Source organism: Hippocampus guttulatus, chromosome 1 (genome assembly GCF_054856545.1).
Source record: "Hippocampus guttulatus isolate MCC_2025c chromosome 1, RoL_Hgut_1.0, whole genome shotgun sequence".
In the NCBI taxonomy this organism is placed as follows: domain Eukaryota; kingdom Metazoa; phylum Chordata; class Actinopteri; order Syngnathiformes; family Syngnathidae; genus Hippocampus; species Hippocampus guttulatus.
This window is the reverse complement of record NC_141261.1, coordinates 13,716,846-13,743,532: the sequence shown is the minus strand read 5'-3', so window position 1 is coordinate 13,743,532 and position 26,687 is coordinate 13,716,846. Positions and strand designations below refer to the sequence as shown.

Below are 26,687 nucleotides of genomic sequence, written 5' to 3'. Positions count from 1 at the left end.
AGCCGATGCGCCTAATATAACGAGACGAACTCTCTCTATAGTCCCCAGTGAGTTGTTTCCCCGTTAGTGTTCCTATGCCATCGAGTGATGATTATAATTGTACCAATTGTAACCTAACATGTGCATTCACCAACACGGACAACTACTTTATAAGCGCTGCGCAGCCATTATGAAATGAAGATCACACCAAAAGCACAGTTAACTATTGACTTAACGAAGGAAGAAGAAGACAAGTAAGACTTCTGAGGATATTTAGCCCCTTGTGAATAAGATAAGATAAGATAAGATAACCTGGGGAAATTTGCAGTCTACAGCAGCAAAACTGGGGGTGGAGGGGGAAGAAAAAAGTGTTTCATTGCACAAAATAAATGTTTCAGAAAAAAACTGTACACAGTTCAATATAAGTGCAATATAAAATATAGCATGAGCAATATATTTGTAGAATAAATATAATAAATTAGCAAATAGCATAGAACACACAGCATAAGGTGGCTGTGCTATTTACAACGCTTGCAGGTTTTCAAGGATGTTTATTCAGCAGCCTGAGAGCAGTCGAATGTGAGCCCACGAGGTTTGTGTGCCTTTCTGTTGAATCAATTGTCTTCAGAACGTTTGTCTTTCATTTATTGTTTTGTAATGCCATTTGTATTTATATGTTTCATCTCCGTGTAGGTGACCGGTTCTCACGGCTTGCCAATGAAAAAAAACAACAACAACTGTATTTTTATGGACTTTGTTTCGTGCTTCATGCTACATCCTGAGGGAGCTGCATATGGATCAATATTCTTTTTTTTTTTTTTTTAATAAAAGCTCTGTAAAGTGCTTTGTTACAGCTGTAGCACTTGGGAAGACTCGGTATGAATAAAGCTGTACAGTATTGTGTTGTATTGTATTCCCGTTAGCATCGCTCTATCTAGTGGCTGCATTGCGCAACTGCAGCCACTATTGTAGCTTCTCTTCTATTCAATGCACCTTATAATGCAGTGTGCCCTATACATGAAAACGATTTTAAAATAGTCCATTCATTGAAGATGTGCCTTATAATCCGAAGCGCCTTATAGTGCAGAAAATACGGTCAGCAAACAATCTTTTAGTCCGCACTTCATTCGTGCTGTCGTGCAACGTCTGATTCATGCTAGCAATGTCTGCTTGAACTTGTGTGCTAGAAAAGTATTCTTTGGCAACGGTGTTTACCCTTTCGGGTCCTTGATTTATTCAGCCATCAATCGCGCATCAAACAAAGTTGAACCGAACTGAACTGCCGACTGATTGAGTCACATCAAAGGGTGAGGCTCAGCTCTTAATGAGCAAAAATTATAAAACGGAGCTTATTTGATATTCGTGGCTGATGGGTCTGTTGATGATCAATCAGGCCTTGCCCGCTCAATAAATAATGATACAATATAGGCATTTTTTTGGGAAATCGGATTTGTATTTGCCAAAGTATTGCTAAATGTATTTTAATGTGTAAAAACAGACATTTTAGGGCGAGCTATCTAGGTTGCCGGGGGACCTTGAGCTTGATTCCTGGCTCAAGTTGCTCAGCCATCTTTATCGTGTGGTTAAAGCACATTGCCCGTGGGGAATGATCCGGCTCTCGGTGGAGTGATTTGAAAATAAAGCAATGACAGACACCCTGGGGAACACTGGGAGATGTCTACTCATCTAAAAATATGCTTAAAAAAAATACAAAAACAAGAAAAAAACATGAAAACATCCACCAGTGGGAATATGACTGAGAGGTGAAGATGTGTGACTCATTTAAAATTAGACAAAAGGAGAAGACACTGGATGAACAGTGTACGTAGAGTCGATGACAGGTGGTGTTTGAACAACTCCACATTTTGAAATTGGTAAGCACTGCAGTGGCATAAAAGTCACTTACATTAGTCAGGGGGGCCTACGGTTGCTTTTCAGAGTCTGTCTAGTCAATTCAGAGATTTGTTTCTGAATATGTGAAATGTTTGTAGATGTTGCCAAAAATGTCATCACAGAGGAGGATGTAGTTCACAACCGTGGAGATAAATTGAAAAATAGTTTGTCAGCATTTGATCGACATTTAGCTAGCTAGCTAGCAACACCCCGTACATTTTCCCTTCAGATAGTCGGGGTGGCGTGACCACTTTAGAGCGCTTCGTTGCCGGTCGGGCATACGGATGCGTCACGGTGCTTTTAAGTATATGTGCCTCAAACGTGGCATTAGACGGCAACTTGACAAAGTATCATGCATTTTTTTTTTTTTCAGGTCGTAGCACTGGTATTTGATTGGCAGCTGGCAACAGAGCAGACACCGTTTCAGTGCGTTCATCTGACACACCCACCCGCATTCGAAAATGACTTGAAATGACAGGCTGTTACAGACAATTTTTCACTTGAATTTTTTGATCATCTTAGACTGTGTAAGGTAAAATATTGAGCTTTCTGGGCAGTGGTTTGGACCGCTTAAGGTCCGGGTATAACACAAAGCATTGAGTGAAAGACGAAACAGGAGCATTCATCTGACAAAACAAACCAATAAATAAATATAAAGAAGTGAAATATATCAGAAACACAGCATGTGTACCCAGAGGTTCTCAGATTGAAAATCTGTTGCAGAACAGATGATGTTAATTGGTTACTTTGACTACGCCCGACCCTTCACCGCAGCCATTTTTACAGAAAGAAGAACTTTGGAAAACTACCGTCCTGCGTTTTTACTGTCAGAGGTGCCAATTGATATGTGAGCCGTCATTAATTTAATTTCTGCTTCGGGGCATACAAAGAAGCCATCAAAAAGGCGACTCTCGCCCACGTGACAGGAAAAGTGCGCGGAGCCGGGGCGGCTAATTAAAATTGGCTTTAATTGAGTTACACCTTTGCCTGGGTGAAATGAAATCTAATTAAGTAACAACCACCAGACGTGAATCACTGGGTGCTTTCGTCTGCTCCAACTTATTTGGCAGATACCAGCAGACACATTGGCTGCATACAGATGCATACGGATGCGCGTGAACAATTCCCAGCGTTTGAGTTATGCGGAAGCTTTCGGGCTGCAGCGATTGATTATTTTGAAGATTGAGAATTCTATCGATGAATCGAGTCATTGGATATAAAAATAATATTTTTTTTGTTATCGTGATTTAATCAAATAACATGAGAATGTGAGGTATTGTTTTTGTCCACTTGGTGTCACTGTCTTCACGTTCTACTGTTGTATTTGTGACTTTGGGTGTGTGTGACTGGTGAGTGATGTGGGTGCCAGCGAATAAGAATGTAGAGTTAATAGGCTGTTAAGCGGCACCTTGTTTCGTCGCAGAGTGCGTAACGTGTAATTGCCGTAACAATCGTCTGAGAAAGCAATCCCATCAGTTTGTAAAGGTTTCAGTGAAGTTTGAATGCCAGGGTAGAAATAAATTTTCCCTTGGGGGCAAATCAAGCATTGTGATTGTTTTCATCTTCGTTTTCAAAAGTGTAAAAATCATCAACTTCATCGTATCGCAGTTGTCCTCCTTCGTGGCTTCATCCACTTTGATTGGAAAATGAAGACTGCGAATAGCCTGACGGGGGGGCTCTTTTCTCGCGCTGACAATATTTCCTATTGAGGGACCAAAAATGGACTTTTGCTGTAGCCCAATTTCTGGCAGTATCAGGTCAGGTTCGTGACAAGACAGAAGATGAAGAAGTCCCCCTTAGTCCCGTGCCACGCCGACAACCTCCAGATGCCTCTTTTAACAGGAAAATCTCGCCAAAGAGTTGGAAAAGTTATTTTTAAAAAAGGTGTCATCTTTTGTCCTGGTTTCTTGTCTCGAGGAGGGTCCCCGTCTAAATTGGAGTTGTGGAGGCCGGCCGGCAGTGGTTGTGCCCGAAAATGTAATCTACATGCTAATTATAATGTCGGGCTAAATGCCGCTCCTCTGAGCTCAAAAACGAAAAACCCAGAGGCCGGCGGGAGAAGGAGAAGACTGGAGCTGGAGAGTGATTACCATTTGACTTGCCACTTCATGTGAACAGCAATTAACTGCAATCTGAGCCTGTCCCTTTACCCAGCACCCCCCAGCCCCACCCCAACCCCACCTCTGTGTCTTTCAGCCCTGACTCTGTCATCTTTGTGACAGCCCCTTTCATTTGTTCCTGTATTGATGACTTTTAAAACTGGCTCGTGTTTGGACTTTCAGGACGGGAGAGGGTAGAGGGGGTGCGGAGGGACTGATAGACTATTTTATAAAATGTAAACACAAGCCTCTGAAAGTAGCTCCGAATCTGTCCAGTTTATTAAGTACCCCCTCCCCCGCCCCCATGATTGTCAAACCTGACACTCCGCCCAGTTTTTCTTGGAGAAGAAAACCCTGTGAGCCGCTCGTTCTTTTTGCCGAGTACAACATCCCCGTCTCCACGTCAGCCATTCCAAACTTCCACCTCCATCTGCCCCCCCCCCCACCAGCCATCTGTCTCATTTCTCAGAATCGTTCCGTCAATCCCACCTTTCCCTCGCTTTAATTGCATCTTAGGACCCATTGCTCCTCTTCCATGCCTGGTTTTTTTTCTTCAGCATTGAGACGCACATTCTAAGTGGAACGAGCATTTGCTGACAATGTTTGGGTAGCACAATGCGGATGATCGTGCAGAGCTGAATGAAAACGGGACAACTGGGCAGGAGCTCGAAGCAATAAAACATACAAATTGATATGAAAGCAAGCGAGGCCGAGGCACGAGATGAGTGAAGGGTGAGGAGGAGTAGCAAATGAATGTTCGGAAAATGAAGTCACTTGAACTCGCCACGTGAAACGAATGCGGCTGACACCAAACGATCCGCGCTCACACTTCACCGAGGGACAATTTAGAGTGTTCAATCAGCCTGCCATGCATATTTTTGGAATGTGGGAGGAAACTGGAGTACCCGTAGAAAACCCACGCAGGCCTGGGGAGAACATGCAAACTTCACACAGGAAGGCCGGAGCCGGGGTGAAACCCACGACCTCGCCACTGTGAGGTCGACGCGCTAACCACTGGACCAGCGGGCCGCCCACAAGCTAATGTTTTTTGTTTTGTTTTTTTGTCGTTTTGAGGTTTTACCTCTACGTATGGTTAGGTCCATCTGTAAGTTTGTCTGCATTTACAGGATTCTTTTCAAACTTTTCTTCGGAACACATACAAAAGACAGTGGTTGCTGGCCAAAGGACTGTGCTGCCATCTGCTGGCTCAAAATTAACCCTGAAAATTCATGACAATGAAAGACAAAGAGCAAGATGTTCACTGTAATTGTAGGTCAGTTTAGTTTTTTAAATGTATGATGCAGTTTCAGGTTTTTTTTCCCTTTCATTTTATTTGGAATTTTTAATTTTTTTTATTTTTGTTTTAGTTACGGTATGTCGTTAGTATTCATTAACTCTTACAACCTTGATCAGTACCACATGCCAATAAATCACTATAACGATATTTTGCCCAACCAACAAGTCATGTGCTTTGGATAAGGTCAAACCAAAGACAGTTGTGTTTGTAGTCGTCAAATTACACATCACGTGCACCGTTTTAACAGAGACAAAGCTAAAAATACAAAGTTGATGAAAAATCCAATTTACAATTCATCAAAAGAACAATTTGACTTTGGATAGCTCACACGATGTGGAATGTTCTAGCTTGCCCGGGACTGGGCTTTGCCAAGTGCAGGGACAACTTGCCATCCAAACCGAGTGCCCACTCGGGCAGGCGAAGATGAATCGGGGAGGAGCAGGCAACAACGCAAAGAATGACATTGGATTTCTTCTCTCATCGCCAATGGGCAATTAGCCACCTAACCATCGCGAGCAGGAAATGGGATGCACTGGAAATGTCAATAAGATGATAGTTGGGGACTTGAAAAAGGGGAAGAGAGAGAGAACATGGTAACCGCCCAAGAAGATATCTGACACCCACACCGGCAGTCCAACAAGCCAGCTGACTGCTATTTCCAGCATGAGATGACCCGCCAGCTGTAGCTTGGGAAGTAGAGGTTGACGGGGGGCGGGGGGGAGGGGGGGGTGAGAAGGAAAGAGAGAGAGAAAAAGTCTGTCGACTTTCCTGGAGCTGGCCCATCAGTACACCATTCAAGGACATTCGGTATTTACACGCTCTAAAAGAGGACCTCAAGCCTCATCTCATCACTATGTGATGGATTCGGTGTCCACTCAAACATCCCCACACCAGTTGATCTGCTTAACAAAAGTTTTTTTTTTAACAATATACAACAAATGAAATGCTATTCTAGAAAAAAAAAAAGTGAATGGGGGTCGGTGTGGCGCAGACATTCGCCAAATACTGTCCGTGCGACTCGTTGGATTGATGATGACATGATACTGTTCCGAAACTCATGACAAACTTCCACGCAAAGCAATTTTTTTTTCTAAACACAGCGCCATCAGCTGGATGTGATGGGACATTTCCCCCAACTTGGCTCCAGTGAAAAGTGTCCTGTACGAGAAATTAATTCTTTGGTCCGAACTGATCTTTCTCCGAATCTGCACCAGAATTTTCCCGTTCGTGGCTTCTGCTTACACAGCCGCCGCCAAAGTTTTGGAGCCAGTCCATTTTGTGGAGATTTTTGCCTAATTCGGAGTGGTTACAAAAACCAAGCAACAATTGTTGATCAAAACAGAATGTGTGAAAACTCATTTTACTTTTTTTTTTCGGTTTAGTTCAGGGGTGTCAAACTCATTTCACATTGTGGGCTACATACGGCCTTGGTAGATGTCAAGTGGGCCCGACCATTAAAATGATACCATACTCTGCTAGAAAGAACCAAAATAATATGTATTTCCTTTGTTTTGGTCTAAGGAAGCATGAGAACATTGGGAAAATGTTGAAATTTAATGAACATATCATTTACCTAACATTTCATGAAACACCTTCACATACATGCATTGCAACGTAGTAAATTGTATTGAAAAAGATAGTCATTCATTTTAGGATTTAACGAGATTTATAAAGAAAGGAATTTTTAAACCTTTTACACATGTGCGTATAAAATCTAAACGTAATCCCTGCCTACACTTTACAAACTAAGGAGAGTGCTATTAAATGTGTAAAGAAGAAAGTATTCACATGTCCTTGATAGTGTCTCCTGTGTTAGGTCTGTCTCAGTGACAGACTGAGACTGCTGTTGTCTTCTTCTCTGATCAAAACAGTGTGTCCCCTAGCGGATAATCCATGAATTGCACCATATAAAAACTATTCATTCCGTGTCTTTTATGCATGTTTTTACTTTTAAATGATCATGCGGGCCTGATCGAACCTCTGTGGGGGACGGTTCTGGCCCGCGGGCCGTAGATTTGACACCCCTGGTTTAGTTTCAGGTGTCATTCAGGCAGAATTGAGACCTTCAGCATGTGACGGCTTCGGCTGTGCGGTATTTGAGAGCATATTCGTTCTCTTGCCCGCGACGCGCCAATGGAGCAGCAATTGGATCAGCGTTGTAAAATTGCCGCCTGGTAAGAAGTCACTTCGGTGCCAGCTTGCGAAGCTTTATGACTGTCGCACTTCTCCGGCGCGTAGTACTATTCACGCAATCCGAGGCAAGTTTCTCGAAACAGAATCTGTTCATGACAAACCACGTAGCAGCTGGGCGTTAGCGACACAAGCGACGAAAACACCAAACTCCATGAAAAGCCAGGGAGAGTCGATCCGGAAGAATGCACTTGTACTCGCAACCAGTAAACAATCGATGAAGCAGATGTTCCGAAGCTTGATAAAGCTTTACATTGACTGACTTCAGGTTGTTCGCATCCTTCAAGCGGAAGCTCGTGAGGCAAAGCAACCTTCGGTCAATACATGCAAAGCTTGATCACTAGTCCAAAGCATCCGCTGAATGGAGCTTTTGCCGACGCCAAGGCGCAGAGCGGCCGACTTGTGTGGCGGTTAGATGCTAAATATATCGCAAAAATGATTTGTTTACAAATGAGTACAAACACTGGGGAGACATGAATGTAAACTCAGCCTGTCATGCTGTCTTGACGAAAGAACCCGATTGCACCAGTCGAAAGCTGCTAGCTTCCTTCAGTTGACCAAAATCAACAGTTTTTTTTTTTCAAAACGCATCACAACCAACTGTACACGGGAACAAAGTAAGGCGAAGGAATGATAACAAGCGCCGTACATGCAGGATATTACATCTGCAATTTTGGTACACTTTGGGTCAAAATAAATCCTCGACACAACCGGCGGTCAAAATTTCTGTCGTGAGAAAAAGGCTCGACCATCAGTGACGGAGTGACGGACTTTCTGTTGGTACTGAGGGAATGCCCACCTCTTGTAACGACCAATCACGGGTCGCCCGTTTTTTTTTTCTGGGTTTGGTCACGTGACTTTGACATGCCGTGCTTGAGGCTGTGATGTCATTTTCAGTCGACAGCAAGTGGCAAAATAGCTCCCCCCCAAGAATCCAGATGGATAAAATAGGGTGGATTTTGCTGCTTACTTCTTATTCCATAAACATTTTTTTTTAAGTTTTACACGAGTGGGGCCGCATAGGACATATTATAAAGAGATCAAAACTTGGTTATAATTGACATGAAATTGTATTTTTTTTTACCTTTGTACTTCAGTAAAGTGTCTGTATTTATTTTATTATTATTGACTACGAATTACAGCAAAAGTTGAATAAGCACTTCTACTTCGACCGCAGTGTTTTCTGTACATCTGCCGAACTGCAATGTGGGAAAACTTTAGCCACCACTGATTTCTCTCAGGTGGAACCCACATATGAGCATTCCCCTTTTGGTTATTTTATTAAAATGGTATATCAAAAAAAATTATGTGAAATGTATGTTTTTTTGTGGGGGTGAACTGGTAAACTTGATTTGCATTTTCCCTCGGACGCGCACGAAGTTATCTTGTCCTACCAGATCGACACTTGATGATTTCTCCAAATTCGTCCTCCAGCGCCTCGTCGCAATAGTCCTCGGGTCGAACAGCCTCCGCCATGTGTCCACTGGGAAACCGGGTCTAAAATCTACCTTATGGGTCAAAGGATCGGATAATCCAAAGGGGAGCTGGATGGAGCAAAGTCTCCAGAAGCGGCAGCCACAGACTGGACGCGGGAGCCAAACTCCAGCCAAGAGGGGACGACGACGGCTGAGATGTGTCTCGCCCAGCGAGATGGATCCAAGCAGGTGTGCGGACTCGGGAGTGGGGTGGCGTGGGGTCGTCGCCGCGACATTCTCATCTCGAAATAGTCCGTTGTCTGGCGGTTTTCGTTCGCAGACGCCATGCGTAAAAACCGACACCACGCGGTACTTGCTGATAAAAATATTATTTCACTGACATTCCAAACATTATCCGGTAGACATTTTTTTGTCTCCATTATGAAGTCTCGGGTACTTCCGGGTGGAAAAAGCTCGAAGCATTCTAACAACAGTGCCATGTCATACATTTCTTTTCGAAAAATTACACACACAAAAAATTCTAATTAACATTTGCAATGGACCCCCGGTATTCGCGGAGGATAGGGACCGGACCGGCCCACAAATATTGAAAATCCACGTCTGTATTATTGACGCCCATTGAAATGCATAAAGATTTTTTTTTAAACCTTAAAATCTAAAAACCATACAAACAAATACTGCCACATAAAGAAAACGGGTTTACCAGACCACCTCAAAAATCCTAAAAAATTAAATGCATTTAAAAAAAAAGAAGAAAGAAAAGCGGTTCAGGGCGTCTCATACTTCGGAGGTCGTGGGTTCGTATGCAGGCCCCCGGCCTTCCTGTGTGGAGTTTGCATGTTTGCCCCATGCCTGTGTGGCTTTTCTCCAGGTACTCCAGTTTCCTCCCACATTCCAAAAACATGCATGGTAGATGATTGAACATTCTAAAATTGTCCATAGCCGTCAACATGAGCATGAATGGTGTTTGTGTATACAGTACATAAATATATTTATGCCCTGCAATTGGCTGGCGACCAGTTCAGGGTGTACCCTGCCTCGCGCCCAAAGACAGCTGAGAGAGGCTCCAGCATGCGCGTGACCCTTAGCTCAGATAATGGATGGAAAACAGTTCAGATAATGGATGCATTCATGAACTGACTGTAGAGAAGGGCTGGCAGTAGCTGAGCATGCATTCTATTACTATTTTAATACTTGCATGTATGCATTTCATGCAACACCGTAGTCTGTCACTAAGGTGTTGGTTGAAACAATGAACGGTACACTAAACTGACAGGAAGATACTTCAACTGAAACTTGAGTCAGAGCGAGAGAGGAATAGTCTACATGCCGACTGAGGTAATGTTTATATTAAGCTCCCAGTCAAACACTTTTATAGGTCTTAAATTACAGCTAGGGAAAGATCAGATCAAGATTCAGAGGGGGAAAAATGACAAATCACACCCCTCCCCCCCAAAAAATAAAATAAGCATGTCTTTTGAAGCCAGAATGCATGGCAATGAAGCAGATATTCAAACCACTTCAACACCAACACCATGCTGCTTTTCTTCCTATCCATAAATTCTTACATGAGACCCATTTCACAAGCATGAAGATTCTCCTCTCCATGTTGAGCACTGCACCATTCTTTATCTACCATTCAAGTTGAGGGTGAATTATCTTAACATAAAGGAATGATCTTATTTTTACACTTACACGTCAATTAACAAAATTAAAATGTTTGCCCGTATCATAAAAAAGATTTCATGATGGCAAATTTGACACTGGAAGAGATTATTTAAGACCATCCATCCGATTCAGGCAGCATACCGTACATCATGCTCACTTTTGAGTGAATATTGAATTCTTATCCCACAATTGCATTTAGGTAGGTTAAAAATGTCTCTAAAATATTTTTAAAAATTAATAAAAATGTCAAAACCGCTTTGTTGCGTTGAATTATGGGAAATAAGGGGGTTCCATTGCACTTGCTCAATCGATCCAGCAGTCGGCAGCATAGCCGCAGGATGAAGTACAGTTGAACGAATTACTGTACATTAATCCTGCTGTTGGTTATTTTTTTAAGTATATTTAAAGATACTTGCACATTAAATGCGACTCAGTACAATTTTGGGCGCCGAGTCCAAATCGTCCCTTACTTTTTCTCAAGCACATTAGGTTTTAATAATATTAATCATTCCTATTATCAAATAACAATACTATAATATCATCTATAATCTCCAAAACCTGATGTGTTAGAATTCTAAACATACATTTAGAGATACATTTCTGATTAAAATTTGCCCTTGACGACTGCTATTAGAAGATCAGCCTCGCCAGTGATATTTGTTTTGTTTGTTTGTTTATTGAACATAAAACATATATACAGTAATAATTTGACAGAAAATAAGGTAGATAAAAAAAAGTAAAAGAAAGAAATCAATCTTCATTCAACAGTTATTATGTTCAAGGGAGTAGGAGAAGTAAAAAACTTATCTAGTCCTACCCCGTTATGTGATTGTATCTAATAAATCATTTTTATATCAATCAGAAAGGAAAAAAGTAAGAAGAAAGAAGTCTCCATTAAGGCTCATACTTTACCCTTAACCGTGATATTTTTACAACTTTTGGTTTGTATCGGGATTATATACTTCCACACCCTTTGGACAACGTTGATGTGTACAGAGAGGTCCGACAACCAAATTTCTGCAAAGGTTTATTTCCAGACAGAGATGTAACACAGACACGTCAGTCATCCGCCAAGCTTCTTTTTGTACACCAACATGCCATTGTCCTGTTTTCACATGAAAATCCAGGAGCCGTTCTCGTGTGTCTGACCCTACAGACTGGAGCAAGAATCGATGACTGGTCTAGCGCAGGGGTCCCCGACCTTTTTTGCCCCACGGACCGGTTTATGTCAGACAATATTTTCACGGACCGGCATTTAAGGTGTGGCGGATAAATACTACAAAATAATATGCTAAGAGCTGCATGAACACTGGGGGGGTTTCGAGATAAACACGAGGAGCGTCCAATTTGGCCGCAACACTCTGATCGCTACGGATTAATGCCTTCAAAATACGATATAACACAAATTCAAAGTGCATGAAAATCTCAACTCACCACAATGCTGAATCAGTGCGAGCGCCGACCTTGATTTTCTGCAAGCGGGCGGTCCCATCTCGGGGTAATAGGAGACAATGACACCTGAAGTGTGTGCTTCATGTCGAGTTTACTTCGTCATTTTGTTTTAGTCGCCGTTGCTGCACAAAACCCCCGCCTCACACAGGTAGCATGTCGGAAATGGCAACAGTGCTATTGTGGCGATCTCAGAGTGTTCAGCCATAACTTGAATCCAGAACACCGGCAGAGTTGTTGTCTCGAACCGTACTTTTGAGGCCGCCGTCATTTGCGATCGCCAGCAGTTTATTTTACTCATTTAGCAAGCTCAGGTGTTTTGTTTTTAGCGTAATCAGTCACGTGACGGAGAAGCGTGGTTTGGCGTGTGTCAAGTGACACAGCCGGAGGATATAATGGAGAATCCGGTAATTTTTCAAAATAAAATATCTTTCGTATTCCAAAATAAATACGACGGAATTAATGTAAGTTCTTATTGTGCGGCCCGGTACCAAATGCCCCGAGAACCGGTACCGGTCCGCGGCCCGGCGGTTGGGGACCCCTGGTCTAGCGCACCACTAAGCACAAACAAGAAATGTTCGTAGGTAGCCAAAGAGTATCGCAAGCGGCGGCAGGAATGGCACCTCACGTCAGGTGATTCTGTACCCCTCTTTGTCCGTGACCCACTGAGCTGTGGAATCTCTCGAAAATAATGAAGCTAAGATGAGGAGGACAATGTGATGCTATGAGCTATGACTTATGGAGGATGACTGTCATCTTGAGCAGCTGCATAAAACAAAACAAAACAAAACAAAACAAAACAAAATAAAAATCACACCGATGATGTTCATTGTCGTTTCAAAACTCCAAGCTCCACTTAAATAAGTTAAAATTCATATAAAGTTTCATAGAAAGTGCACCTAAAATATGTTTAACTTAAATAAAATTGAACTATACATAACAAAAAAAATGTTTTTTGGGGGGGTTGTTTAGTTGAAGCCACTGTAACATGATGCAGTGTTGAAGGATTTACTTGATTCTTTTGCGAACCACCAGAGGGCGCAAACGCATCATTTGCAGTACTTGTGCCACAATTTGAGAATCACAACGGCTTGTCTTTGGTGACTTTGGGCAAGACGCGAGGTCCACTTTGGACTGGTTGCCAGTCAACCGCAGGATTATCTTTCATATTTTGTACCAGTCCTGCATTTATTACGCCTCTAATGAATCAATGCAAACCAGCTTTCGAACACACACAAACGCATTTTTATCATCAGCTACTGATCTCATTCGGACTGCAGCTTGGCGACAAGGTGACAAATTTGAAATCTGACAGACCCTGCGGAAGTTGAGCGCGCGTCCGCTCTCACGTCAAAGATGGCATCGAATCATTCAGAGCGACTCTGGCGGGGTAACCGAAAGCACGGGATCAAAGTCGAGGCCCGGGGGCTAGATCCGGCCCGCCACGTCATTTAATGTGGCCTCCCCCACAAAAGAAAATCATGTGTGTCAACTTGCATGATCCTTGTTAAAATCTGTACCAAAATGTCTAATTGTCATGTATAATAAATGATGAGATTTTGCAATAATTGTGTTACCCTGTTTCCACTCACTTGAACAATAATTGACTAGCTATTATAGTTGAATGATTTCACAACTAGTAATCCATTCAATTTGTTGTGTACAAGTAATAATGCAGTGAGACATTTTTGTGGTTTCACTGCCGGCCCTCTGAAGGAAGACGTCATTCCAAAGTGGCCCGCGACAAAAATTTGTTTGACACCCCTCGCCTAGAGGGTCGCTCCAGTGACTGCACCGCCAGTCAATCGTTGAGATAACAGATTGGCCGAGAGGAATCTCCTGCAAGTCTTGAGTCCATTTATGACGATGACGAGGATGAGAATGTAGTGATGAGTATTAATTATTATTATTATTAATTATGTATGACCTTTTCTGATGTTGATTATATTCCAGGTCAGCGAGAGGATTTGTTGGAGGATAAGTTGCGTGCTTATCATCCTTCCGAAGGCTCGGCTCTCCACCGGCGCCATCACGACCGTACTTTTATGTCATGATAGAATGGAGGCTACAGTGTAAACTTGTGCACAACAATCCCTAAGAGCTTTTGGCAAATGAGTGAGTCGTATGCCCCCCCCCCCATTGCATCTCCCGCTCTCCTGAAGGCCTCTCTCAAAAGGCTGAAGGGGGGAGAGGGGGCTAGTAGTACGCCTCGTAGCTCTTGGGGTTGAGGCAGTAGAGGATGCCCCCGCCGAAAGCGAAGATGGTCCCGCCCCAGGCCAGGCCGTAGCCCCAGTTGAACTCGTGGTAAATCTTCAGGTTGATGCTCTCGATGAACTTGATGGGGTAGAGCACCAAACAGCAGGCCTGCAGGACCACTAGAAAAGAGATGCTCATTGTTCCTTCAAAGTCATGGCGGCCGGGGCCCGCGGGAGGGATTTAGAGCGGACAAAATAAACATGTTAGTCAATGTTCAGTTTCATAAGAATGCGCGGTACATCTTCGTTTGTCATTAGCATCGATCGATGTGGGCTGCCGGGAGGGACAGAAACAACGGACGGAGGAAAGAATGAAAGATGAGAGAAGGATGCAAGTATGGAGAAAGAAGGGAAGGAAGATAAAATCACCGCAAGATTAAAATGGATCAAAGAAGGTCGGAAAAACTGGAAATACTGCAAGGATAAGACGGAAAGAAACGCGCGAAAAGAAAGTGAGGGGGATACAAAGAAAAAAAGACGATATGAGAGCTGTCGAAATGATCAATCAAACGAGGAATCAGAGCCTGCCGGTAACCCATCGGGAAAATTGAGAAAAAATGTGATATTCATTGAACCAGAGCTCAAATCGATTTGAATGTAAATCAATGCCCAATTACCAAGTTTATTAGCGATAATGGAACGAATTGAAATAAAAATGTGAGTGCTTGAAAAAAATCTTTAACCACCTGAAATTAAACTGAAGTTCATAAAATGAACTAAAACTAACGATTAATTAGTTAGCTAGTTAATTAATTAGTTAGCAAAAATGTCCTTTGTTTTCATCTTTGTTATTTCATTTCATGCATGAACATGCAGGAGTTTATTTTTAAATATGTTTATTTTGGTATTACTCTACAGCTGGGTTTGGAAATTGCAGTTCACTTTATTACACAATAAAATCTTGCGCTTGACAAATACTGCATTATTCCCCCCCAAAAAACTAAAACTAAAAAACAAAAACAAAGCATTAAAAAAAAAACCCCGCATAGACCTGCTGTAATAAAGAATTACAACAGGCCCCAAAAAGGTCAAAACGAAAGAAAACCTCATTTTAATTAAAAAAATCCCCAAATTTTATAACCTTGCCAATTTCTACAAATGATAATATAAAATAATGCCATCCCAAATATGACACGGTAATGAAATACACACCACGTCAGTCATGAAGCACGGTCCTATGTCAAATTAATAGCTTGCTTCTACGAAGGACAGACAACTAAGATGCAGGGGGAGAAATGTCTCCACAAATTTTGCATGTAACCAAAAATTATGTCGAGACGGGTTGTCCTGGTCAACTGGCGCAGATGGCTCGTGGCCACCTTTGACCTCGTCGCTGGGATGTGTGCCAACCCACCTGTAGCGAAAAGCATGAAAGCGACAGGCCTGGAGAATCGCCGTCTGGTGCCGATGCACACGGCCACCAGAGCCACCAGGAATGACGTCAGCACCAGGGCTCCGCCTCCTAGCAACAGCGCCAGTGTGGCAACCTGCCAGTCTGCAAAAAGGGGTGCAAGGAGGATGGAGACAGAAGAACGAAGATTCAAAACAAGATTTTTGAATAACCATGAATTGAATAATTTTTTTTAAAAAAAAGCAAAGATTGCCACCGTGGATGCAGATCAAAGACAAGTCAAGTCCAATGAAATGTATTTCTCAATCGGAATCACATAGCGCTCCCGGAAAAGATCCGTGGCGGCTTCGAAAGTCTCACCGCCATGCAACCAAGAAGCTTTGTTAAAATTCAAAAATGTAAATCAAATGCAGCCATTTGTGATCATCCGCTTTTGAAGTCACACTCTTTGAAGTCGGCCGGTGCGTCCCTGTGTCGTGTTGCAGTCATTTACGAAGCTCCCAAAACCAAGAAGGGCTTTTTGTCTCACTTTTTTAATCTTCTTGCCAAAATCATGTATCATCATCACAATAAGTATGATCATATCCTCTTAGTGGGTGGGGGGGGGGGGTTAATATTCGTGTGCTGTCCTCAAAAATATTGGCAAATTTGCCTCCACTAATTTCTTGCAGTGCGTAACTGGCCCGAGATATGAACAAGGACATACTGTACTTTCGACCTCAATCCTGCTTATGGTGTACCAGTGTCTGATTTGACAGTTTTGGAGAATGTAGGAAGGTCACAAGTTGTCAGATAAAAAAAAAAAATTGGGTGGGTGGGTGGGGGTTGGGGAGGATACTGTGCAGAGTTCAGTATTAACACCTGATGTCAGAACGAGGTCGGCCGTACGATTGACGGTGGGTGGCTCCGTCTAGCCTCTGAAAGAACCCAACCGCCAACGAAATAAAAGATGAGCTGATGCTGCCTTTTGCAGTTTCTTGATAAATCAGCCGCTATAATTATTTTCGTCTTGACAGGAGGTTCAGAAACACATCAGGAAAAGACGAGACGCGCACACGGAGGCGGGGAAACGATAGGAAAGAGCGGCAGAACAAAAGGAATCGAGAATTATTTGAGGGCGAAGAGGAGGAAGCTCGACAAGGGAAGGGATGATTGGATGGAAAAGAGGGACGGATGCAGGGACAGGAAAAAAAGGAAAGGAAGAAAAAGCCAGAGGCTGGGAAGAAACATCCATCCATTTTCTGATCCACTTTATCCTCACAAGGGTCGCGGGGGGTGCTGGACTATCCCAGCCGTCTTCGGGCAGTAGGCGGGGGACACCCTGAACCGGTCGTCAGCCAATCGCAGGGCACACACAGACGGACAAACCAACCATCCGCGCTCGCATTCACACCAAAGGACAATTTTGAGTGTCCAATCAGCCTGCCATGCATGTTTTGTGAATGTGGGAGGAAACCGGAACACCCGGAGAAAACCCACGCAGGCACGGGGAGAACATGCAAACTCCACACAGGAAGGCCTGAATGGGGATGGAACCCACGACCTCTGCACTGCGAGGTCGACGCGCTAACCACTGGACCACCGGGCTGCCCTTGACAGAATTCACCTGAATAGAGAAATGTGCACAAACGAGAGGCTATGAAGCGCTTGGGGGGAGGTAGCAGCTATGGGGGGGGGGGGGGGGGGGGGGGGGTAAACAAGCGGGGTGCCATGACAAGGACAGAGAGAGGGCAGCGTGAAAAGAGACGGCGGGAGGAGCCGACGAGTGGAGGAAGGAGACAAGGAAAAAGGTAATGAAGAGAGCGAGCACTTAGTTCACTTAAGCTGACAAAAAGCCTGCGCTGGAAAATCTTTTCGAGCCGTATTTATATATAGTGGGCGCGGTAGCTTGACGTGCACTTAAATAGCATCGAGACCTTGTTCCACATGCCAGCGTCAAGCTCCGGTTTGCGCCGCGCCCTTCATCTTTTATCGAGCCGGAGAGAAGCAAAAAAGCGACTTTGGAAAAGGGAATAAAAAAACAAACATTTTTTTCTCCACAGTTCCATTTCTTTGGAATGAAGTCAGCCGCAGGATTTCTCCGCCTTTTCAAGATTTTTCTGCAGAGAATGGACACTTATAATTGTCCGTATTTTTGTCACGATCTAAAGTCCTTAAAGGGTGCATTTTTTTCCACTACACACGTACACATATATATATATATATATATATATACTGTATATATATTATTTTTTTTTCTGTCTTCCTGAAATTAGCATCTCATGCAAGTCAGACAAACTATCACCTGACAGCGGTGTGGAAATTTAGAACGGATGCTCCTTTTCAGAAACAGGCAGATTGCAATCGATTACGGCTGAAGCTATCTCATATTTTTTAAATTACGTATTCTACTGATTCTCCCATCTTTGAATCAAATAATCCGATAAAAACGCATTACTGGCCATTATTAGGCAGTATTTTTGTCCACTCGTGGTTGCCAGCCTAACGTCCTAGTCCAGTATCTGTGACTTTGAGTGTGTGGCTTTTAAAAGCTTGGGCGTGGCCCAGTGAGTGATGTGGGCGTCAGGAGAATGAGAGTGTAGATTTGTTGAAAATGGCTGGCCATTAGCCAGTCTGTATGTTGAGTGACTTGTGACTTATCGTGACTATTTTTTTTCCCATTCATTCATTTTCCGAATCGCTTATCCTTTAAAAAATAAAAAAGATGTAAAGGCAGGGATCAGGTTAAAAAAAACAGACATGCATCCATCCATCCATTTTCCGAACCGCTTGATCCTCACTAGGGTCGCGGGGGGTGCTGGAGCCTATCCCAGCTGTCTTCGGGCAGTAGGCCGGGGACACCCTGAATCGGTTGCCAGCCAATCGCAGGGCACACAGAGACGAACAACCATCCACACTCACATTCACACCTAGGGACAATTTAGAGCGTTCAATCAGCCTGCCATGCATGTTTTTGGAATGTGGGAGGAAACCGGAGTACCCGGAGAAAACCCACGCAGGCCCGGGGAGAACATGCAAACCCCACACAGGGAGGCCGGAGCTGGAATCGAACCCGGTACCTCTGCACTGTGAAGTCGACGTGCTAACCACTGGACTACCGGGCCGCCCCCAGACATGCAGTGAATTGGTTAAAAAAAAAGCATGTTTTTTATGAAAAAAAGGTGTGTATGTTCCCAACCCCCCCCCACACACACACACACACACAAATTCACAAACGACGAACTTGAAATCTGCAGGGGTGTTTCCAAAGTCGAATTGAATCAAAATCTCTCTTTTTTATTTAATTGGTGCACATATCAAAGTTGATACAAAAAAAAAATCAATAACTCTTTGTTCACTTGGCTATCATCACAGCATTCATTTAAATCTGAAGTTGTTGAGCTCCGAGCAATCAGTTGAGGACATATATTGCTTCTTGCCCCCGCCCAAAAATCGTCTGGGAAAGTCTCCTGTTACCCGAAGTGGAATAGAAGACTGCTTTTAATTTTTTTCCGAGATTGCTCCAACAACGGTACTTCGTTGTCGTGCGTAGCAGCTCGAGAAAATATACCCTCAGCGCCAATTAAAGAATGAGCAGAGACTGTCTGGCAGCTAAGTCGCCGAGGGAGATGGCAAATGGCAGCGAGAAACTTCAATAAAATCGACATGTGAAAGAAGTCTTGCAAAAGGAAAAGGAGGTGCGGGGTTGCACCGACAGAGAAATCAAAAATGTGACATGAAATATTCAGCATCGCCCTCACAGGAGGCTGTCCACAAATAGGTTAGCTCAATATGGTTGCCTAATATTGGCTTGAGCGCGCGCACACACACACACACACACACACACACACACACACACACACACACACACACACACACACACACGCACGCACACGCACACACACAATCCCAGAAGCAGACAATGCACATCAATGCCGTCTCCAAGGAGAATAACTGTCGAGTCGTGTGCAGCCTTATGCCGGCGTTCTTTCAATTAGCACCAGTTGGCTCCAACTTGGTGGAGTTATTTTAAATCGACGGCTCTGTCGAATTAAAAAAAAAGGCTCGCAAACTCCACACCTGTCATGTTTATGAAACAGGCGCATTGCAATAAATGACAAAGTCGAATCCTGTCGAAAAGTTGATTGATTTCGGATGAGGGAGACAAAAAGTCAAACTCATCATGTTGAGATTCATGAAACATACAATGGGGAAATCGTTAGCATAGGCGCGGCAAGATTTCTTATTTTTTCTGGGAAAAAATACTGAAACAGTAAGTTAAAAATGACTTAGGCAAGTATGCCCTTAGGTCAACTAAATGATTCCCGGCTAATTTCAACACAAATCGATTTTGGTGGGGTTTTTTTTGAATGTAACAGAAATTCCTGAGATGCTTAACTCTGCTTAGCTTGTACGCAAAAATACTGAAACTGAAGCGCTGAATTCCATTCTGTGTGTAGTGGAGAAATGCCAGGATTAGTCGACTAGTCATGACAACGATCCATGATCAAAGTTGTTGACAATAGTCAATAGTCGATGTGTTGTTTATTTATAGATATATTTATTTGCCGTTTTGTTTTTCTGTAGCGAACATATTGTAGCATCAAATAACGACGGATTACGGAGGCAATAGGTCAGCAAAGTCGTGTGTTAACAACCAAAACGCAGTTTTTGTATGTGCGTGATTGACAGCAAACAAGCGCTCCCTCAAAGTCAGTCACAACCACGCGCAGAATGTTGTGTTTATGAACGCAGACGCAGCGGCAGTCGAAGTAACACGACATGACGTATTTTGCAACAAGGCCTCAACGGCAACACATCAGAAATCAGACAACCTACCTTGTTCGTTACAAGATACAAATTTATAGTCCGGAAGGAATACGTCCCTCTTGAACAAAAGGAGAAATATTGGAAAGTAGACATAGCATTTCACCTCATGCTACGTTTGCTAGCTGCAAAGCTAGTAGCCAATTAGCAAACGCAGTGTCATTTAACCAATTTGCTACCTTAAGTTCTTTTTAGAGAATAGATAGCCCATGTGGACCTCTCCCCACCATCCAGGAACAGGTCTCAACTTTTTCTTTCTTTTTTTTTTTTTTTTTTTTTTTTGCCTTTTATTAACTCATTCACTCCCAAAGACGTTTTTAAACGTCTTTTCAGACTTGGTCTAGAATTGGCTGGTACTGAATGAGTTAAGCAAAAGAAAACCCCAAATGTACATGCGCATAACGCCTCCATCAACGTGACCTTGACAGTTGTTGTCTCGCCTCCCCAACGGAACTGTGCCGATGGATTGATCTGACGGACGCAACGATTGGGCATGGTCTGGATCGGTGATTTATTTAGTTGTCTGACAGCACAACTGTCATGGACGACAAAAAAAAAAAGTGTAGTTTAACAAGGCCATAAGAATAACACTCATTAGTTGCCTTTAAAAAGAACAATGGTAATGAGAGATCAGAAAAGCTGCGAAATATAGCAACAGAAGTACAAGAGTGGCAACACTGCTTTTGAAAACACCCTCGTGTTTGCCGCTATGTTGTTAGTGGAAGCAGTGCAGGTCATCTTACATAGACATCCATCCACCCAGCTAACCTCAGGCAATAGGTGGGGTACACCTTGAACTGGTTGCAAGCCAATCACAGGACACTCATAGATGAACGCTCACAATCACGCCTAAGGACAATTTGGCTACAAATTAGATAAATATTGAATGTTCAATATATTTTCAAAATTTGTTTTCAGGGTACTCGAAACTTACTCCCACAATCCCCCAAACCCTGCACATTAAGTTCATTCATCCATCCATCCATTTTCCATCTGCTTTATCCTCACAAGGGTCGGGGGGTTGCCGGAGCCTATCCGAGCCGTCTTCGGGCAGTAGGCGGGGGACACCCTGAACCGGTTGCCAGTCAATGGCAGGGCACACAGAGACGAACAATCATCCGCGCTCAGGCCTAGGGGCAATTTAGAATATTCAATCAGCCTGTTTTTGGAATGTGGGAGGAAACCGGAGTACCCATGGAAAACCCACGCTGGCCCAGGGAGAACATGCAAACTCCACACAGGGAGGCCGGAATCGAACCCACGACCTCTGCACTGTGTGGTTGACGCGCTAACCACTGGACCACCGGGTCGCAGGTCAGGTCAGTGAAGACTAAATTGTAATTGACTGGCAACCAATCCAGGGTACAGTATATCCCGCCTCTCGGGAAAACAATTCACCACTGGCTCCATCCAACGCTAACCTTCCTGAGACCAGCGCGCTGGCCTGCAAGACGTAGGAAGTTTAGAACTACACAACCATGCAGTTTTTTCAATAAATAGAAAATGATAACGTCGGCTTGTGTCTCGGCACCAATGCCCCCCCCCCCCCCCTCCCTCTGCACATCCCCGGTGTGCCTAATGAAGCGTCCGCGGGGACGCCCTCCTCTCACCTGAGCTCAACGTGGTGTTGCACTGCCACTTGTCGATGCTCGTCGGCTTCCAGCAGGACTCCCACAGGGACAGGTAATACTGGTCGTCAGCCGTCACCCACGCGGGGCTCATCACGGCGCCCACGTCCAGGCACAGCGCCAGGAAGACGCACACCAGCCCGACCAGCTTGAGCGGTGTGAGCGGGGAGCTTCGCGCCGACTCCTCCGTCTCGGTGATAGCCGACGACATGGCGGGGGGGCGCCGTGGATCCGAGCAGGAGGCGGGTGGTGCGAAGGAAAGAACCCCGCAGAAGAGAAGTCGCTTGTTTTACGTGGGTGGATCCCGCGCGCCGGACGGGACGTGTGCCTTGAGGGCATCGCTGGAGCCGAGCGACGGGGCTTGATAGGCTAACCTGGAGCCGCTGACGTCACTCCTCCCTACGGGTGGGAGATAACGACGTACAAATACGTCCCTACGTTTTTCAGGTACACGTACACGTTTTACTTCAGTATTTCCCCCCCGACGACTCTTTACTTTTACTGTCTACATTTGAAAGTAATTGTGAACTCAGTAATGCAGTACAAGACTTGAGTATTTTTTCAGGTAGTGGCTTTACTGTATTTTAACTCATTCAATCGCAGCCATTTTCACTGGAGCAACCCCCTCAATCCCAGCGTTTTACTGGGTTTTGACGGATACTGCAAGGCCCATAGAATATTTTAGTTCTAATTCTATAAAAACATGGAACCAAAATAAAGTTTGGACTCTCTTCTTTCAGCAGAAAATAAAATTTGTTTTGCTTGCAGGAATTGGATAAATTGCATTTCGTTTGTAGTATCGGGTTTGTTTTCCTTCCTTGCTTTTTGTGCAAGCGCTTTTGGTTATCGTTTAGTTTTTGTGTTTCCTGATCCTTGTTTTGACCAGCACTTTATGTTAATACTTTGTTGGTGCGATTTTTGTATATTAAATATTTGTGTTACGGAGTCCTTGTCTGGAGTCTACAATTTTTGGGATCCAAAACATTATTCGGTTCGTCCGAAACGTGACAGTTTCATGAAAATGGCGATTCCTGGGCAAAAAAAACGGAGAAAAGGAGCTTTTTCGTAAAAGCATGCATTTCAAGCACGTGAGACACCACTGCCACCTACTGGTCGCTTTTTAACATGATTTACAATGCAAACGGCTTATTCTCATTCACAGATTGCATCAGACCCTCCTCCTCTCTATGACACAAAAAGAAGACTGAGACGTACAAGTACGTCCTTGGTAGGTGGGGCCTGTCTTCTGGAATTAAAGAGTTAATAGTATCACTCCCACCCGACAGACAAGATGAAAGGTGGCAGAGGTGAAAGTTGCCGTTCCTTTTTCCGTTTTCCCACCAGTGATAAAAGACTAAAACATTAAACGCAACTAAGGAGGATTGAACATCACACATTTTTTTCAGGGCTCGAGAGAGCTGAGGTGAAACCAGTGCGCGCACGTCACAATGTCCATCTTCAGCCATTGGTGCCACACTGCAATATTCCCCCGACCCCCTCTCTCTCTCTCTCTCTCACACACACACACACACACACACACGCACACGCACACAGACACACACAAAACTAGGATGATTTATTTAATGGAAGACATGTTTTCAGAGCGCAGTCTCAATCTTTCTCAAGATTGTCCTGGATATAATTTAAAAGCCCTCAATTGAAGGGACGTGATTTATGACGCAAGTTAACTCCATGACTCTGTTATTACCTAACAAAGAAAGAATAAAAGATGTTACATTTGATTTGAACGAATGCAGTAACTGGCATTGCTTGGTCATTTCTTTGATTCCCTGTCCGTCGTGGCAGATTGTGCAAAACCTGAAATGGCTACTAATTAGGTGCAATCTTAATAAAGGGATTAATCTGAAGGTAGGTTAAAGTGAAGAAGACAGAACCAAAATGACACAAGTGCAAGGTGGAAATCTGGGCTCCAAAAAAAGCAGGGGTGTCAAACTGAGTGTAGTTGAGGGGCCGCAGGCTAATTTGATGTCAAGTGAGCCGCACCAGTCAAATCGTAGCATATAAATGACAGCAAGTTGGCGTTTTTTCCCCTTTGTTTCACTGCAGCACAAAACTTTAAGACAGGGGTGTCAAACTCAGGTCCTGGAGGGCTGCTGTCCTGCATGTTTTCCAAGTCTCCCTGTTGCAACACACCTGATTCAAATGATCAGATCATCAGCAAGCTCTGCGGAAGCCTGACACTGAACTTGTTCATTTGAATCAGCTGTGTTGCAACAGGGAGACTTGGAAAAGCCCTCCAGGACCTGAGTTTGACACCTATGCTTTAAGAGGTCATTAGAACAGAGCTTTTATTTTCTATAAGTCCATAATAAAACTCAAAATTGACTTTGAACCACACAAACTAAGTGAGAATGATTTCAATTGGATGAGAAATTGATCACCTGCTGAGTATAAGAAAAAAACTTTAAAAAAATATTTTTTAAAGGTTATACGTATGCCAAATCAGATTGCACCTGACGAAGTTCTTTGTGGCTAAACTCAATCGCTACACAATTTTCTCAGGTTTGAACCTCCTAACCTCAGCAATACAGTGAAACTCCTCGACAATGAAACCTACATGGGCGAAAATACCCCCTAGTGTGAAAAAATGTTCATGCATGAAAGCCATTCCCACTTTTCTGCTCCCCGTACAACGAAAAGTCCCCCTGTTCCGTTATACAAAATCTTTTTCTCTGCTCTTGCCTCGTAACGAGATTCACAACAACGAACACAAGCCTTCCGCAAAAGTCTAATGCAACCTCAGCATGCCACAGCGACCTCTGCTGCTTCGTTCGGAAACGGCAACAGCAACCACCACACTGGTTCACACATGTGCAGTAGTCCAGGAAGTATTTGTTATTGTTAGTTTCAGACGCAGCACGTACGTTTCATTGCTAAAATGCCTACGAAACGGACCTGACTGTGATTCTATTAAAACGAGTTATTACTATTAGTACTAAAATGAGGGGGGGGGGGGGGGGGGTTGGGTAGCATATTCAAACAACTTAAACCAAGGCCCAATTTTAATGATCACAAATGAAAATTCCAATTAAGTCCCCCTCCCCCTTTCCCCCTTCTCCTTTGGATGATTTGTTCCTTCGCTCTGTTGGGCGACGAGCAAATGTATTCGTGAGATCCTGCAGAACTTTGTTAATTCGACAAAATAACCTATACCGCCGAGCGTTGAGGAAGAATAAAATGAAAAACAGGAGGCAAAATGAAAGAAAAAGAAAGTAAAGAGAGAAAAGAAAGGAAGGAGAAAAGGAATCCTAAACTGTCGAGCACAAAGTAAAGACAAAATGAAAAAGAAGACGCAAAATGAAAGAAAGAGACACAAAGTAAATAAAAGAAAGTTGTAAAAAGAAAGTAAAGAAAGGAGGAAAGGAGACCTAAATTGCCGAGCACAAACTAAGGCTTAAAAATGAAAAACAGGACGCAAAATGAAAGAGAGAAAGACAGAAAGAAAGTAGAGAAAGTAAATAAAAGAAAGATCAAAGGACAGAAAGAGAGAAAGATCGAAGGGTAGAACGACAGAAAGTAAATCCAGTGTGAAGCATCCGTTGTGGCCGCATCAGTCGTGTAGCGGCGAGATTTTGATGGCGGGTGTCGCCATCAAAATCCCGCCGAGGCCGCCACACTTGGGCTGCCTCTGTCCCGGAGGGCCATTTAGTCGCGCGTGTGTGTGAGACACCTCTGCATGAAATCGACAGAGAGAGATGAAGAGTCATTTGCGGAATTTCAGCGGCGCTGAATTTGCCAGGGCTGGGATGCGCCGGTTCCTCGTGACAAAGTTGGGCTGCTGTTCACTGGCGAGGAGCGCGGCGCCGTGGCTGGGCGACGGTGCAGACAGAGGACCGGTTACGCCTCTGACGTCATAAATCCACTGCATGCCCGACGCCTGCGGGAAGGATCGGGGCCGGCTGTTCATCGTGCAACTTCAATATATCGTGCTTGGGCAATACCTTGATGGTAAGTCTTGCGTTGTGCCTCTGATTTTTGGCGGTGGGGGTGAAAAACACATTGATGAGGGCGCCGCTGGAATCGACGGGGGGCAACATTCCAGAAGCTGGACTGACGGCAAACTCATTGCTGCTGCCCGGTTGGAAAGTTGCGGTGAAAGGCTCCGGCCTCCTGAGAATTGAAATAGAATTCCTTGAAATTAGACGGATGGACAAGACAAATTGGGGAGCCTTGCCAGCTTCTGCCTGTAAATGTGCCGCCAACAAGTGGACCTGGTTATTCTTCCGAGATTAGCTGGGCTAGGCTTCAAGCTCAGCGTGGAACCGTGGAGCGACTTGTGAAAAAAGGTGTATCATTTGGTGCATCGTACATCCGAACCTCAGGGGTCCTCCTTCCCATAAGGCATCAACAACCTTTGCTTACCTTGGGCTACCGCTTTCATACGCGCTTCTGAAAGAACAAATTTGCCCAAATTAACTTTGATGACAAAAAATATCCATCCATTTTCTAATCAGCTTATCCTCGGGAGGGTCATGGGCATGCTGGAACCTATCCCAGCTGTCCTCGGGCAGTAGACGGGGGACACCCTGAACGCGTTGCCAGCCAATCGCAGGGCACACAGAGACAAACAACCAGCCACACTCACACCTGCCACACATGTTTTTGGAATGTGGGA

At 44.0% G+C, this 26,687-nt stretch overlaps 3 protein-coding genes and 1 long non-coding RNA gene across 8 annotated transcripts in view; 1 reads left to right on the top strand and 3 right to left on the bottom strand.

The window, feature by feature from the left end:
• Nucleotides 1-9,000, bottom strand: part of dmd (dystrophin) — a 137,805-nt gene extending 128,805 nt beyond the window's left edge. For 2 of the 3 annotated variants that reach the window (XM_086111300.1, XM_086111318.1), the window contains exon 1: nt 8,853-9,000. In XM_086111300.1, the coding sequence (XP_085967426.1) occupies nt 8,853-8,934 (82 nt within the window). In that variant the 5' untranslated portion in view covers nt 8,935-9,000. The remainder of the gene's footprint in view (nt 1-8,852) is intronic. The other variant, XM_086111308.1, reaches the window with a different exon arrangement.
• A 2,576-nt stretch (nt 9,001-11,576) lies between these two features.
• LOC147210482 (transmembrane protein 47-like) lies at nt 11,577-22,463 on the bottom strand. Its single transcript, XM_086111283.1, has 3 exons — nt 22,034-22,463; nt 15,621-15,761; nt 11,577-14,386 (listed from the first exon to the last, which is right to left on the bottom strand). The coding sequence occupies exons 1-3, from the start codon at nt 22,260-22,262 to the stop codon at nt 14,208-14,210; spliced, it is 549 nt and encodes a 182-aa protein (XP_085967409.1). The 5' UTR covers nt 22,263-22,463; the 3' UTR covers nt 11,577-14,207.
• On the top strand, nt 22,030-23,799 carry LOC147210481 (uncharacterized). The gene is made up of 2 exons (XR_015100921.1): nt 22,030-22,498; nt 23,214-23,799. It is a non-coding gene; the product is annotated as an uncharacterized LOC147210481 (long non-coding RNA).
• Nucleotides 23,800-25,054: 1,255 nt separating this feature from the next.
• LOC147210480 (cilia- and flagella-associated protein 47-like) overlaps nt 25,055-26,687 on the bottom strand; it is a 43,610-nt gene continuing 41,977 nt past the window's right edge. For all 3 annotated transcript variants that reach the window (XM_086130343.1, XM_086130352.1, XM_086130360.1), the window contains 2 exons: nt 26,014-26,182; nt 25,055-25,949 (listed from right to left, as the gene is read on the bottom strand). In XM_086130343.1, the coding sequence (XP_085986469.1) occupies nt 25,776-25,949; nt 26,014-26,182 (343 nt within the window). In that variant the 3' untranslated portion in view covers nt 25,055-25,775. The remainder of the gene's footprint in view (nt 25,950-26,013; nt 26,183-26,687) is intronic.